This window comes from Paramisgurnus dabryanus, chromosome 11 (assembly GCF_030506205.2).
Source record: "Paramisgurnus dabryanus chromosome 11, PD_genome_1.1, whole genome shotgun sequence".
Taxonomy (NCBI): Eukaryota; Metazoa; Chordata; class Actinopteri; order Cypriniformes; family Cobitidae; genus Paramisgurnus; species Paramisgurnus dabryanus.
The window spans coordinates 6,238,683-6,255,832 of record NC_133347.1 but is presented as its reverse complement, the minus strand read 5'-3'; the positions used below and the strand labels follow the sequence as shown (position 1 = coordinate 6,255,832).

The window sequence follows — 17,150 nt, the reverse complement described above, 5'->3', positions numbered from 1 at the left end:
GATGGAGTGTGCTGTGTTAAGTGATATTCTGGTGACTGACCTTGCTTGTAATCATGACAGTGAGTTGCTGATCCAGTCTGATTCAATGACTGGCCTCTTTATCACAAACGGCTTTACAGATCACAGCTGTCTATTGGCTACCAGGCTCGTGCACCATTGGGGATTGAATGGAGCATCTCATTAAATTCGAAATCAATTACAGAAACTCAGAACAGAATGCAGAACTGTCATTTGAACAGGCACGTGCAGAGGGGGGGGCGGTGGGTGCCCAAGCACCTGCCCCTTTACCCCTGGATGATCAAAGTGCCCTTTTTGTCAAGGCATTTTTTTGTAATTAAATGCCCTTTTGTGAAGGCCTGCCCAATCTAACTATTAGTAAAATTAATAAAAAATAATTTAGACGCAAATAAAATTAGTCACATGATGACGTATTGACCTTTCATTGGACAATCTCTTTAGGGACGATCACTAGCTAACTCACAGCGTCAACAGCGCCCACACGTGCACGACATGGTGCGCAGTAGAGGGAGGATCCCCCTCGAGCCGGCATTGAACCGAAGCGATGCTTGTTATATTGTTATTATTTTACAAGAACAACGTGAGGAGAGCATGCACAGCTTTTGTTTATTGCTGTCTGTGTGTATTAACATCTCTAGAACTTTAGATGCAAACAGGGCTCTCAAGTCTCACGCATTCGGCGGGAGACATATGCATTTCAGCCAGTTTACTCGCCACACCTTGCATTTCTCACGCTGAAAATAAAACATTCTTCCCATATAAAAACAATGGATTAAGCAAAGGCCGGGAGTTCATACAGGTAGCTGTCTCAAGTTTTTAGGTGTGCTCAACTTCACGCAGCAATGCAAGAACCAAAACGCACATAACATCAAAGTACCGCGAGAAATATTCGGGAAATCATACGGAGGAGTTTGATTTCAAATTGCTCTCGAGCTGTTCTAATGTCATCCACCTGTCACGCGGAGGTTGTTGGAAGAGCAAGATCCGATTAATACGGTAAAAAAAACTCGTTTAATTTTTGTATCATATTGAATTTACAATTCCTGGACTCGACTTTGATAAAAGACAATATGAGCTGATGTTGGGTAATATAGCCATACTCGTGCTAAATTATTAACTCAGTCAAAAACTCTCCAGCTTTGCAACCAGTTTTAGTTTACCTGAAAATAAAGAAAGTACTAGAGGCTTCATGAAATGAATGAAAGGAGAGATGAATGTCATTATTTTATTGCCCTGTCATCATCAAGGCATCAAAGTGTGCAAAAACACAACACAAACACGATTCAAAACTAAAATATGTAGGCTACTCTCTTTGTATACAAATTTCGAACAGGATTAGAATAGAATTATATTTTAAATATGACAACAAAAACACAAGCCTGTAAACGTAATAATATCTTAATGTCACAATGCAATAATATCATATAATTTTAAAACTGCATACTGTTGACACACACAAACACAAAATGAAATGCACTGTAAGTCGTTTTGGATAAAAGTGGCTGCCAAATGCATAAATATATAGATATAAAACTCAGTCTATATAGATTTTTCTGTCTCACTCTATTTGCAAGGAAAATAAAGAAAAACGTTAGACTTAAAATCATCTTTCTATTCTGTATTACTTTATTATTTGTTTCAGTTGTGTGCTTGCGTATCAGCGAGCAAAGTGCCCTTTTTATTCTTTGAGCACCTGCCCCTCCAATTGTCTCTGCACGGCCCTGCATTTGAATTTAAGGAAGCAGAGAAAAAACAGAATAAAGTTTACATAAATGTTTTTGGCAGACACTTATATTCAAAGTGACTTACAGTGGGTGAATTATACAGTACTATACTATACTACAATGGAAATCAGTTGGTAAAACATTGCCTTATCAACACAAAGAGTCAAAGTTTTGATCCCAGGGAACACAAGGTCAATATTACTATAAAGTGCCCGTGAGACTGCACAATTTCACTTCAAAAAATCTGACATTTTTTATTTAACTGCATATATTAAGGAGACCTTAGGCTGTTAGACATGCATATTGGTCAAGGTCCAGCACTTTTTATAAATTACTGCAAGCAAACACCATACAAAAAATATGTCCACCCTGTCAATGCAAATTCAATGTAAAAAATTCATAACAGGGTGGACATTTTTAGCTAAATTTAGCATTTAATAAACACATGATGTAGTTCAGTTAACTAAGTCAGTGGTTTTCAAACTGGGGGCCCGCGAGGTGGTGCCAGGGGGGCCCCAGTTTTATGACATTTTATGAAATACGTTAATTTATCATGAATTCTGTGTAATTAAACCTAAAAAAAAATAAGGCTACTAACCAAAAGCACTACTTTTTTTGTATAATTTAATGTTTTTTTTTTTATTAAAATGTTGAGTTTTAGAACAGTTTTTTGTCACAAATTTTCTTTGGGGGGCCGCAAAGGAATGCACCGTACACAAGGGGGGCCACAAGCTGAAAAAGTTTGGGAACCACTGAACTAAGTGATTCACTGTTGAAGCTGACTGTGCACTGTTTAAAATACAAATTTAGATTTTCTGCAAAGTTTTATGTTAATTAATATTTCAAAGTGACAGGGTGGACATTTTAAGCTTTACACCAGGCAACTACAAACACAATATGATAAAAATAAGGGAAAAACGTGTAGTGTGCGTGTTTTAACATCTACTGAGGAAAGACCAAATGGGGACGGGATATCACAATTAGTATATGGTTTCTTTAAGGGGCGTTTGCCCCAATATGACAGGGTAGACAGCAATTTTAGGGACACGTTCAAAATGCTTAATATTATTATTAAAAATAAATAAAAGTTATAAAAATGACTTGTTTTATCAAATAACTTGTTGAGGACAATAAGAAAATTTATTTAAAAGTTATTGAATTTTATTTCATTTATTAACTTTTTACACTCACAAAATTTAGCTGAGTAATGTCTGGGACATGCCGAAATAAAAATAAAAATATAAAATATAATTTTTATAAAAATATAAAATGGGAAAAACATATTTCAAGAGATTTATCATTGAACTTGCATATAGTGTAAATGTTTGGCCATTTATAATAAAACCTCAGAATTTCATTATTTTGGATTATATCAAGTAATTAAATTATTTTTGGTGAGAGTAATTTGTACAGTAATCTAAATACATGATTGAAGATGTAATTAGTAACTAGTAATTAATTACTTTTTTTGAGTAACTTACCCAACACTGGCTAAAAATGCCCATTAAGTTACTTTTGGATAAAAGCATCTGTATGTGAAATCTAAAGTAAATTGAATCTATGACTGTAAGCTACTAAATATTTTAAGACGCTCTCTCTTAACCAGTACGTGTCTTTCAAAAACCTCATATGTATAAGAATGCAAGTCTGCCGATGCATTTTTTGGTGCGCCCAGGTGCTGTGTGAACTCAGCAAAGCATGCAAAATGGCCCGAATCAGGTCTGTCACCACATGCAATGAAAATGGGCAAGTAGCTGCTTTATCCCACGGCACATCCGCGTTAGGTGTTAGGAGAGGTGAGAAAAATCTGAGGGTTTCAATGAAATCTACCATATGGAACTAATTAACACATACTAAAAAAGCTGCATAGAATTACGTAAAAGCACTCTGGAGCGAAGATGCAGACCAGAACGAAGTCACGGTGATCCAGTAAGAACAGTCAAACAGGACCTAGCGGCCATGTTTTCATTCAGTTGTCTTGCATGCGCTAATTAGAAAAGATTAACAGGTTGTCGAGTTCATACAGTTGAGTTGTGATATCAATGCTTCCAGTCTTCATTTCATTTTAATCTTAAAGTGGGCATTCTGCTCACCACATTTATGGAAAACACATCAAGTCACCCATGTGGATATCACAGATCATAACAGGTCAAAGGTCACTAATAATGTTACCTCCTGTAAAGCACTGGCTGGACTCAGATAGCGTTAGGAACCAGTGGTATTGCTGCTGAAATATGCATTGCCATGAAGTATGAAGGGTGTGCCCTCTACATTACACCGTTGCCGCCTGAAGGTACGCTTGAATGAATAATACATTTCAAAAGAAGGGTGCCAGATTAACAGAGACAGAAATAACCCAGATGAATGAATAAATAAGTCCACATAAAGTCCATTCAAGTCAATGTCCAATTCCTGCAAGATATCCGCTAATATATGCTGATATATGCTAATGCATGCTAGACTAATTTTCTTTAGGTTTGATTGCTAAGTTATTTTTATAAACAGCAAGTTTTTGTATTCTTATAAACTCACTTGGTGGGAGTTGTTTGTGTAGTACTGCTTTTAAACACTAGAGGGCACTTTCACATGGCTGACTGGATCTCATTCATTTGAATATAAGACATATACTGTATGAACTCTACAAAACAAGGTTTTTGTTCACTAAAGTCTGGCGTGGCAAGGGTTCGTATTGAGTTAAGGTATTTTATTAACTTTTTCCACATTTCTGCAAAGAAAGTTGATCTTACAGTATAAGTGCCTACATATATTACTAAACTAATTTCCTATATAAATGTTTATAGTGATAATACTAAATATTAATATTAGTGCCAGGCATAGATTAATCTAGATTAAACTCATACAAAATAAAAGTTATTTTTTGCATAATTTATGAGTTGTGCTGTGTGTAAATATTTAAACACATACATACATATACATTTATATATAAAAATATAAATAAATATGTATGTAAAGGTTTCTTAAATACATACATGAATGTGTGTGTATTTATATACTGTACATAACAATTACACACAGCACAGACTCGTATATTATGCAAAAAGTACTGTTAGTTTGTATGAGATTAATCTAGATTAATCTATGCCCAGCAGTTATTAATATACATCTAAATATTTCATTTAATATTTAATTAAAAAGACAAAATAAGGAATTACCCATGTAACTTTTCCAAATAAGTTGTGTGCTTGAATATATAAATACTGTATTTGGACTGAAAATTAAAAAAATTGGTAACACTTTACAATAAGGTTCATTAGTTAACATAAGTTAATGTATTACCTAATATGAACAAACCCTGAGGAATACATTAGTTACAGTATTTATTAATCTTTGTTAATGTTAGTTAATAGAAATAAAGCTTTTAATTGTTTGTTCATGTTAGTTCACAGTGCATTAACTAACGTTAACAAGATTTTAATAAAGTATTAGTAATTGTTGAAATTAACATTAACAAAGATTAATAAATGCTGTATAAGTGCAGTTCATTATTAGTTCATGTTAACTAATGTAGTTAACTAATGTTAACTAATGAACCTTATTGTAAAGTGTTACAATTTTTTTTTATTAAAATTAAAAGGTAAGAGAAAATACCATCATACTACATGTTATGAAAGCAAAATTTTAGTTACCAAAGAAATAAAATTGTTTTCTCCTAAAAGATTAAAATATGTGACCCTGTCTGTAAAATCCAAACTAAAGTCTCATCATTTAATTGTGCGATTACAATCATCAAAGTTTAAATTCAATCATTGATTAAAATTTTTGAAATGTCATTCTTAGTCAATATTAAAGATATCAAGGTAATATTTTCACTAATATCAAGGTAATATTTTCACTAAGTGTTCTTTACATTAGAATGATTTTATGCAAAAAAAAATTGTTCTGAGCAAAGTTTAATCGTATTAATCGCATACAAAATAAAAGTGATTTTTGGCATAATATATGAGTTTGTGCGGTGTTTAATAATTATATAAATACACACACATTCATGTATGTATTTAAGAAACATTTACATGTGTATATATATTTTATTATATTTTTGTATATTCTATATTATATATAAATAAATAAAAAATTGTATAAATAAAAAAGTATGAAATAAATATATGTATGTGTGTATGGTTAAATATACATAATAATTACACACAGCACAAACTCGCAAAAAAATCACTTTTATTTTGTGTGCGATTAATCGCTATTAATCTTTGAATTGAATTGTAAAGGATTTTAAGAATCCCTCTGAAATTGACATTGCTCAGAGTCCTGTACACTGGCCTCTAATGACATTTTAGATTAGTTTATACACAGCAATAGTACAAGATGCACTTTTCGTGGCTTGACAGGAAGCAATGGATGGCTGGGGTAACCTTGACCGTCTCCCTTTTGTCTCTCCCTCTGGGTCAGTGCATACATCAGAGCTATAGATCATAGGTTTCCAAATGCCAGCTTCAGAAAAAAGTCTAAATTCAGCAGTTGAATTAAAGGGCCAACACAACTATTGTGTTCAGGCAGAGATGTAATATCTGAGCCGTGACTACCGGATGTCAGCAGTGTCTGAAAGCAGAAGTTACGGCTCAACACTAAAGGTGTTTAAATAAAAAAATACTTAAACTGTATCATAATATGCACCAACCTGAACTTAAATTAAAAAGAAGCTAATTACATTTTGTGCATAGATATGCTTATATTTGAAAAACTGTAAAATTATGTGGCACCTGTGCAAAGCAAACAAATATCATAGCCGTGTCCAGACATATCAATTAATTATATTACATTTTATGTAGCTTTTATTTCAGGCTTCACGCTCTAAGTCAATTTGCCAAATGTATTAAATCATCAAACCCTTTCTGGCTCCAGTCTCTGAATAAAGATTGAATGAGAGGTCACATGAAGGACATGACTGTGTTTTTATGCTTAAACTTTAAGCCAAAAGCAAGTTACTCAAAAAGTTTACTTCTATATAATGGTGAATACATCTTATGGGTTATTTACTGTAATGCTTTAGTATACCAGTGTTTATGTAACACATAGTGCCAAAACAAACTAAAACATACTCAGATGAAAAACAATTAAAAAATATGACAATATGGTAAACACATTAGGTAAACATGAGTATAAGGTAAAAATAAACTGCAATGTGAGGACATAAAAGAAATTGAAATATGAAATACCTGCCACAGTTGTGTAAAACTGTGCGTAGAGGCACAGCGTAATCCTGTGAGGTACATGTATTTCGAGTCGCTGTTCCAGTAATTGTTCTCTCTGGAGTAACTTGTGTACTGGTCCCTATAATAAAACATGAAGATTAGGACACATGCTGTACTAAAGGCTGATCTGGAGGACTGCGACCTTCAGTTTACTTTCATGTTTAGCAATTATGACTGTCTTGATATGCATATACATTTGAAAATATTTATATATGTGGGGAGACTTGGGCTTTATTGAGTAATTCTTAAGGTAGGTTTGTTTCTGGGAATTATCTTTATCAAAAACAAGAAGTTCATAAAACAGCAAAAGTGTACAAGGTATTGCAATGGCCAACAAATATTGTATGTAATAAATGCATAAATGTTAGAAAAAGCTTTAAACATACTGCATGTGTATAAACAGAAATTATACAGGCTGATTGACAGTGTTGGGTAAGTTAGTCAAAAAATTAATTAATTACTAGTTACTAATTACATCATGCAAATTACTCTCTCCAAAAAGTATGTAATTACTTATTATTACTAATACTTTCTAAATCCTATTTACTGTATTTAGTAAATGATACAAATATAGTCTTGAAACGGCTAGAATAAATAATATAAAAGTACATAAATTATTCTGGTCACACTTTTTAAGCTCTAATTCTCACTTTTAACTATTATCTACTTTTGCCTGAATATAGTCCTAATTACTGCTTATTAATACTTAGTAAAGTAGTTGTTAAGTTTAAATATTGGTAGGAATTGAGTAGAATTAAGGATGTGGATAAGGTTTTGCCAAATCAGGCATTTTTTCTTGCTGTTATATGTTTTGTTATTGGTCATGTTCCTGGTTCGACCAATGAAATGTTAGGTCAACCCCCACCATCTCTTTCTGATCATAATCGCTCCACCATCTTGTCTCTCTATGTTTGCGCTGTATTGATGACTTACGGGGCGTACACACTAAACGCAAATTCCACGATTACATACAAATGGAAAGACGCAAATAGACGTGAACTCGCAGGGGGCGATGCGAATGGGTGTCACGGTTGCCACAAAAACACGCACTATTCACCTAAAACACGTCTTCCCGCAAGTTGAAAATATTCATTTGAATGACACAGGGTTAAAATCCGCGAGCAATCTAGAGTTTGGTGTGTACGCAGCATTACGGTGCGAAAGCGTTAACGCTTGACGGAAGGCTTGTCTGAAGCGTGGCCAATAGCCAATCACAGTGGCCGCAGCACATGCTCCGGTCTTCCATAAACGTAATTGGCTGGCTCTGCCTAGGTTATTTGCATAAGGTAATCTGATTGGCGGACGCTCGCGTTGCCGCTTGAAAAGTTGAGAAATGTTCAACTTCTGCCGCGAGCAACGGCAGTGACGTGGCGCCGACGGATCCACATTCAGTTCGCCAACGCTTGACGTCACCCCTTAAAAGTGAATGGGAACACTTACGCCCCGAGTGAATGCGCCGTTAGTCTTTGCTCTGTCAAGCAAAAGTATTGAAGCACAAAGTCATGTCGTACAAAGCTTTAAAGGATTACTCCACTTTCAATAAAAAAATTCTTGATAATTTACTCACCCCAATGTCATCCAAGATGTTTATGTCTTTCTTTGTTCAGTCAAAAAGAAATGATGTTTTTTGAGAAAAAAATTCCAGGATTTTTTCCATATAGTGAACTTAAGTGGACCTAAACATTTTACAGTTTCAATGCAGTTAAAAATTGCAATTTCATTGCCGTTTCAAAGGGCTCTTAACGATTCCATCTGAGGTCTTATCTAGCGAAACAATCGTCAATTTCGCAATTGTTTTTAAATATATATTTTTAAACCACAACTTCTCATCTTGCACTAGCTGGGGATGGGACAGCACGACCTTACGTTTTATGTAATCACATCGAAAGGTCACGCGTTACATATGTGAAACGCACACTTGAGGACCATTTTAAACAATAAACTGTCACAAAGATATTAATATCATTTCACATACGTCAGAACACACATGATCTCATAGAAAGTCATGTTATGGTCACGCAAAATTGTGTTAATTTATTTGTGCTTTGAGCAGGAATGTCTTTTTCGTGATACTCGCACAAATTTCTATAAATAGTTTCTTGTGTCCGTGTCACAAACTTTTTTTCAAGCAATTAAATGAAAGAGAAAGTCGTGCACGGACACGAGAAACTATTTATAGAAATTTGTGCGACTGTCACGAAAAAGACTTTTCTGTCACGAAAAAGGTGAATTTCGTGCCAAACACACGAATAAGTTAATCAAATTTTGACTATAATGCTGCATTTACACCAACCGCGGTAGAGGCGGCAAGTGCGAGTGATTTCAATGTTAAGACAATGTGAAGACACGTTGACGCGCGTCTGGACGTGCGAATGAGGCGGAAACATGTCTACCGCCACGCGCTACATGCCTCATCCGTGCTGCGGTAGATGCGTTTCCGCGTCATTCGCACGAATAGAGCGCCGTGCGCAGTACTCGCCAATGGTGCTTTTTGTGTATTTTGCGTTTCACGCGAATTTGCGCCTGACGCCCGAGTTGGAACATTTGAACTTTGGCGGATTTTCGCGCCGCGTTAACCAATTAGGAGCCTGCTTGCTGCTGTGGCGGCAGCCCCGCCGGAGTCACTCATTCAGTGTGAAGGCTGGATATTGTCCGTAAGCGACACAAGTTCTTATTTCTATAGAGACAGGAATAAAAAGGACCTCGCTTGGAAGAGTGTCAGTGAGGACATTGGGCAACCTGGTAAGTTGTAAATACACATTTCACTTTTGAGTCACGTGACGTTTATCGACCCGCGCTGTTTATTTTCCCCTATAGTAAGGTGACCAATACAAACCGGTAACTCTCTCGATAAATGCACAATCAACATCAGCCATCCTGCAAACAGACAACCGCATAGCACTTGGCCTTCCCACAAGAAGCATATTTTGCCTCTGGCACGCGCCAAATGCTTGCTTTTTCCGCACGTCTACTTCGCTCTACATGCGCGAATGCATTCAAACTGTTCAAGCGGCAAACTAGGCGCGATTTTGACGCCTGAAACGCTATTGGTGTAAACGCAGCATAACACGACTTTCCATGAGTCTGGTCGGATTGGTCCTCTTTCTCCACACTTGTAAACACTGGAGCGGTAGTTTCACATACGTCATGCTTGACCTTTCGACGTGATTATGTAATACGTAAGATCACGCTGGCGCATCACTAGTGCAAGACAAGAAGTTGTGGTTAAAAAGTACTTATTTTTTATTTTTCAAAAATGACGATCGTTTCGCTAAATAAGACCTTATGCCTTGGTTGGGATCATTTAGAGTCCTTTGAAGCTGCATTGAAACTGTAAACTGTTGAGGTCCACTATATGAAGAAAAATCCTGGAAGGTTTTCCTCCAAAATAATTTCTTCTCGACTGAACAAAGAAAGACATAAACATCTTGAATGACATGGGGGTGAGTAAATTATCAGGATTTTTTATGAAAGTGGAGTAATCCTTTAATGGTCACCAACGTTATTTTTATATCATAGTGGCAGAGTGCCATGATACCATCATCACCATGCAGTTCATTGGCACGCTTATTGAATCAGGACCTTGAAGCAGATTGATCTGTATGATATTGTAGCCTTATGTGTGTGTGGTTGTGTGCGTTTGTAGGCTGTTTTTCATGAGTCAGAGCAGATGAGGCTCGGGTGAAGCCCTGCGGGTCACTTGTATTGGGAAGTGTCACATCAGAGTCTGATCTCCGCTGTCAGTTTAAGACTGATGTCTGACCGTGACATTGCCTGCTCGAAATCCCCTCTCACACGCAGCTCTGCTGGCATCTGGGAACACCTGCCTAGGACTGTGTCAGAGACTTGTGAACATGTCTGTCTTTTGACAAAACAGAAAACGTAAATAAACTCAGACAGCGACTCTTTATCGTTGTAAAAAAACTATTTTTTTCTCTCGTCATGACAGATTGTCTGGTGGTCTGTTTTGTCCTGCCCATTTTATTTCTTCTGTTATAGGAGACAGATTGTGTGACCGCTAGCACATCTAAACAACCCTCTTCACCCCTCGAAGCAGGGCAGCTCTGGTCCGTATCTCCTCTCTTGCTGTCACATCCTATTATTAAAGACCAGGATCTCCGTGCCACTGCACAACTTGTGGTAACGGTCGCCTGGGTCTCAGACCTGCTGTTTGAAACCAGCCGTCTGAGTGCTGCTGGACCTGTTGAACCTTCTGTGCTGGACCTTTGAGGCCACCAGCATCTGTGCACAATGAAGAAACCAGTCTTTTCAGAAGTACACCAAAAGTTTAAGGGCAGCAGACACCGTTATTATCATCAGGTGCTGCTTGTCACAGGTTTTGTTCATATGTTTATGAACCTTACAATAATTGTGTGTGCATGCATGAGTGTCTGGTTTAGCTGCGGTGGTCTTGTTTTGAATGAGTGAGCATTGCTGTCTGGAGAAGTGGATCATTTGCCACCGGATTGATGGATTGATCTCTGTGGTTTTGCTAACAAGGCTCTGGACAGCAGTATTTCAGGCTAGAGCTGAGCAACTGATCCTGGAGACCACATACATCACGTCACGGTCTGTCACTGGGACTTTAGGGATCATTAAGTTATACATGATTTGCTATTGGAAATGTATTTAAAATAATTATCCGTAAAGTTTGTTTCACTTGTCAAGTTCATCAAATTTATTCATTAATTTATTCATTATGTACCTCTGTTTATCTGTCTGTCTTTTTGTCTATCTGTCTGTGTCTGTCTACCTCTCCGTATCATATGTCTGTCTATCTATATCATCTGTCTGTCTGTCTCTCTTTCAATTTATCGGTCAATCTGTGTCTGTCTGTCTGTCTGTCTCTCTATCATTCAATCTATCTGTCAATCTCTGTCTGTCTGTCTATCTATCTTTCCTTCCCTCTATCCGTCAATCTGTGTTTGTCTCTCTATAGCGTCTGTCTGTCGGTCTTTATATCATCCGTCTGTCTGTCTGTCTGTTTCTATATCATCCGTCTGTCTGTCTGTGTCTATATCATCTGTCTGTCTGTCTCTATATCATCGGTCTGTCTGTCTGTCTCCATATCATCTGTCTGTCTGTGTCTATATCATCTGTCTGTCTGTCTGTCTGTCTCTATATCATCGGTCTGTCTGTCTGTCTGTCTCTATATCATCGGTCTGTCTGTCTGTCTGTCTGTCTCCATATCATCTGTCTGTCTGTGTCTATATCATCTGTCTGTCTGTCTCTATATCATCGGTCTGTCTGTCTGTCTGTCTCTATATCATCTGTCTGTCTGTCTGTCTGTCTGTCTCTATATCATCTGTCTGTCTGTCTCTATATCATCGGTCTGTCTGTCTGTCTGTCTCTATATCATCTGTCTGTCTGTCTCTATATCATCTGTCTGTCTGTCTGTCTGTCTCTATATCATCTGTCTGTCTGTCTCTATATCATCGGTCTGTCTGTCTGTCTGTCTATCTGCCTGTCTATTTTCCTTCCTTCTATCCGTCAATATGTGTTTGTCTCTCTCTAGTGTCTGTCTGTCTTTATATCATCTGTCTGCCTGTCTGTCTGTATATCATCTGTCTGTCTGTGTCTATATCATCTGTCTGTCTGTCTGTCTCTATATCATCGGTCTGTCTGTCTCTATATCATCTGTCTGTCTGTGTCTATATCATCTGTCTGTCGGTCTGTCTGTCTCTATATCATCTGTCTGTCTGTCTGTCTGTCTATATATCATCCGTCTGTCTGTGTCTATATCATCTGTCTGTCTGTCTCTATATCATCGGTCTGTCTGTCTGTCTATCTGCCTGTCTATTTTCCTTCCTGCTATCCGTCAATATGTGTTTGTCTCTCTCTAGTGTCTGTCTGTCTGTATATCATCTGTCTGCCTGTCTCTATATCTGTTTGTCTGTCTATCATTCAATCTATCTGTCAATCTCTGCCTGTCTGTCTGTCTCATCCGTCTGTCTGTTTATCTATCTATTAATCTATCTTTCAATCTCTGTCTGTCTGTCTGCCTACCTGTCTGTCTATCTTCCCTTCCCTCTATCCGTCAATCTGTGTTTGTCTCTCTATATCGTCTGTCTGTCTGTCTGTCAGCTGTCTGTCTGTCTCTATATCCTCTGTCTCTCTGTCTCTATATTATTATTATTATTATTAAATCTTTATTAAGGACACAGAATCCTGGTCCATAGTATTAAAAAGAAAAGCTTACAAAGCAAGTATAGGAATTTACACAAAAATAGAAAAATACTATACATTATTTATACATATAAAGAGGAGCGCCAGTGCTTCCAAATTCTTGAAGTAAACCTGATTGAACTTTTCTTCGGACATACCAGGGCTTGAACAATACAGTTTGATTGATTTTGAATTCTACACATAAATGTATAGATACAATGTCTAATGTTAGCTGCACAAGATCTTATACCACTGTTAGCAAACATCTCACTCGCACTGTTGATCCGCGGTTCTTTCAATACCATTCTAAAGGAATGGTTCATTATATGACAAGGACTTGCCATTTTGATGGAACTGAGATGTTCATGAAAATTTAGTTTTGAAATCTAAGGATTTTGAACAAGTTCCATGCTTTTACAGGAAACCCATGTTGCGCAGTTTGTAGAAATTGTTCTGAGAAATGCACATTGCAAATATTAAGAAGCGACTGAATTTTTTAAAAGATGTAGTTTAATATATAGGGCTATACATTTTTTTTGTCTATTTTTAAACCATGGTCGCTTGGAGTTGGGGTTAGAATGTCATTTTATGTAACGTTGTTCAAACCCCAGACCCAAGCAACAATGGTAAAAAAACTGAAAATGAAGACAAAACAATACATAAAACGTCACGAAAAGATGCGCCATATTAAGTGAACGGTGTATCATATGCACAAAATTTTTTTATTTGCGCCCCCAGTCCAATTGTTGGCCTTGCATGCTATGGAAACAACACAGTACAGAGCCTAAAGGGCACAAACATGTCCTTGAAAGTATAACCTTCTCGTATAACCTGCTGAGAAATCATCTTTCGTAGTCACTGCAGTGCACAAGGGCAGTGGTTTACAGCCAAATGCCAGTCATGAATATCTGAGCCAAATCTAGGCAAACCCCTGTGTCACTCCACAGTAACTTGCCAATGTTCCCAACAGTGCGCTCCCACAGAGGTCAGTTTGATTGACAGGAGGATGACTCGAGTACCACAAATAGCCATGGCAAATTATTATTTCATCTGTGAGACGATGAACGTTACGCATCGTTCATCGTGCATGCAGTCAGACGCGGAAAGTGTTGTGTCATCCGTGTGGCCCGTGTCTGCTGCTAGCTGACCCATAAGGTTATTATGTAATGATGGCCTGCAGCGTTCTCAGTACAGCGGTTTAGGAAAGAGTAATTATGGCCATTGTGTCTGTGCTGCCTGGTTGTCTTGTTCCTCCCGCCATCTGTCCACAGTTAATTACCTCTTCTGTGATCAAGATAGGAACGAGAGAGAGAGAGAGAGAGAGAGAGAGAGAGAGAGAGAGAGAGAGAGAGAGACTTTTTGACTTTTAACTTCGCTTTAATTACAATTCTTTTGCATAAAATACATTATTCCATTAAAAACAATACATAATTTCATAAATACATATTCCTGTAACTAAATATTTTATACAAATATACATACAAAACAAAAAAAGAAAAGAAAGAAATCAACTCCTTTTAGAAACATGTATAATAACCTCCCTCCTCATTGGGATGACATAAAATATTTCCAACACCCCATAAAAAGAAGAACGATTCAGTATCATTCACCAATTCATAATATTTATACTCCATTACCAACCTACTTTTTACTAGTGCTCTGAACATGTTCAAAGGATCAGTGTCACTATTAGACAATAATTTTCTCTTTCTTGTCAACCAAGTTGCCATTTTTGCCATACCAAAAATAAAATTTATCAAAACAATTCTGGTTTTGTTTGAGGCACTATATTTTGGTCCAAAAATAAAAAAACTCTTTGTGAAAATAAAACCAAAACTTTCACACAATTCTCTTAACAGATCAATAATTCCCAGTAGCCTTGAACAACCAATAAACAAATGATCCATAGTTTCTGGGAGACCACAAAACAAACATTCATCTCCTTGCAAAGGATTAAGATGAGCTTTAAAACGATTTGTTGCTAAAATCCAATGAGAAATCCGCCATTGTAAATCCCCAATTCTTTTTTCTACTGGCTTCTTATACAGTGACCTCCAACTTCCTTTTGGAGAGGCACCTGATTCAACAAAATTAGTCCATTTGGTTTCTGGAAACTCTTTCAATGCTTTAAAATTTAAATATTTGACACAAACTAAATACAATGACTTCTTAGATATAGTGTCAAAGAGCCCAAGTTCAGGTGTTAAGAATGAAAGTAATCTTCCATTAGATTCCTGCCACTCTCCTAAATTTACTTCCACACTAATACTGGGAAATACATTCTCCACTGTCTCAATTTGTAAAGGTATTGTAGGAAAAGACTCCTGAATCTCTGATAATAATTTTTCAACAGTCCGAACAGAATGGATCCCAATTTTTTTAGCCAGTATTTCTGCAGAAATCCATTGGTCCATTGTCCTAAGATGACCAATTTTACATATTCCTGCTCTCATCAAGCTTGTGCAGATACCTCTAGATTTTAACATGTCACAAGATAAATGGGGATTAAACAATAAAGGCTCTTCAAGAACCCACTCATGATTTATGTCAGACTGCTTTCTATTGACAATAAATATTTGCCATGCATTCAATACTGATGCATAAAAAGAAGAAAGTCCATTAAAATCCACTTCCTTCAAATTCATCAAAAAGAGGTGTCTATCCAAATTCATTCTCCCCACTCTATTTAATAAAACACAAGCTATTTCTGTCCAATTCTGAGACTGTTCATACAGGAGTCTTTGTGCAGTTTGCAGTCTAAAAGCAGCTATTTTGGACTTTATGTCCATAAGGCCTTGGCCTCCTTCACTTAACTGCAAATACAATACTGATTCTCTTAGCCAATGTTGTCCATCCCAGAAAAAATTAATAAATACTTTTTGAATTTCTCTAATAAAATCATCAGGGGGATTCAGCACTATTAATTTATGCCAAAGTACAGAAGCGACAAGATTATTTATAACCAACACTCTTCCTCTATAAGAAAGTTGCGGTAAAATCCAGTTCCATTTCAATAATCTATTGCAAATTTTATCTTTGACATTTTCCCAGTTTTTTCTTTGATACACTTCTGATCCTAAATAAATCCCTAAAAACTTGAAACCTTCTTTTTCCCATTTAATATTTCCCGGAAGAACAGGCAAAGGCATTTTCCTATTATCATTACACCAAAACGCTTCTGTTTTACTCCAATTGAGTTTTGCAGATGAAGCTCTCTCATACAAAGAAATACTGTAATTAACAATATCAATATCTCTTTGGTCTTTCACAATTACAGTAATATCATCTGCATATGCTGTTAAATTAAAAGCATTGTATTTACCATTAAGCCTTATACCAGAAAGATCTTTTCTTAAAAGACACAGGAGAGGCTCCACTGCTAAAGCATATAACTGGCCAGACAGTGGGCATCCTTGTCGTATACCTTTAAGAAGACATATTGGTTTGCTTAACCCACCACCTATTTTTAAAACACAAGAGGCATTCATGTAAAGGAGTTTGACCCAAGAAATAAAAACATCTCCAAATCCAAAAGCACTCATCGTTTCATACAAGAACTCATGGTCCACTCTATCGAATGCTTTTTCTTGGTCCAGAAACAGAAACCCCAAATCCACTTCATTTAATTTTGAAAACTCTAACATGTCTCTAATCATGAAAATATTGTCATAAATTGTCCTTTCTGGAATGCAATAGGATTGGTCTTGGTGAATTAAATCTCCCAGTACAGTTTTTAGCCTATTTGCCAAAGCCTTAGCTATTAGCTTATATTCGGTCGTTAAAATTGACACAGGTCTCCAATTTTTAAGATCACTCAAGTCGCCTTTTTTTGGTAATAATGTTAGGACTGCCCTTTGACAACTTGTGGGAAGGCGTTTTTCTTTAAAACACTCAAGGACCACTTCATAAAAGTCTTTTCCCATGTATTTCCACATAGCTTTGTAAAAGTCCACTGATAGTCCATCTATTCCAGGTGCTTTACCCGGTTTCATCTGTTTGACGGCATCAGTTAACTCAT

The 17,150-nt window shown here is 36.6% G+C and overlaps 1 protein-coding gene across 1 annotated transcript in view; it reads right to left on the bottom strand.

Annotated features, from left to right (window-relative positions):
* Positions 1 to 6,993, bottom strand: part of tjp2b (tight junction protein 2b (zona occludens 2)) — a 76,932-nt gene extending 69,939 nt beyond the window's left edge. The window contains exon 1 of the mRNA XM_065248344.2: positions 6,932 to 6,993. Coding sequence (XP_065104416.1) covers positions 6,932 to 6,988 — 57 coding nt within the window. The 5' untranslated portion in view covers positions 6,989 to 6,993. The remainder of the gene's footprint in view (positions 1 to 6,931) is intronic.
* Between the last annotated feature and the right edge of the window lie 10,157 nt (positions 6,994 to 17,150).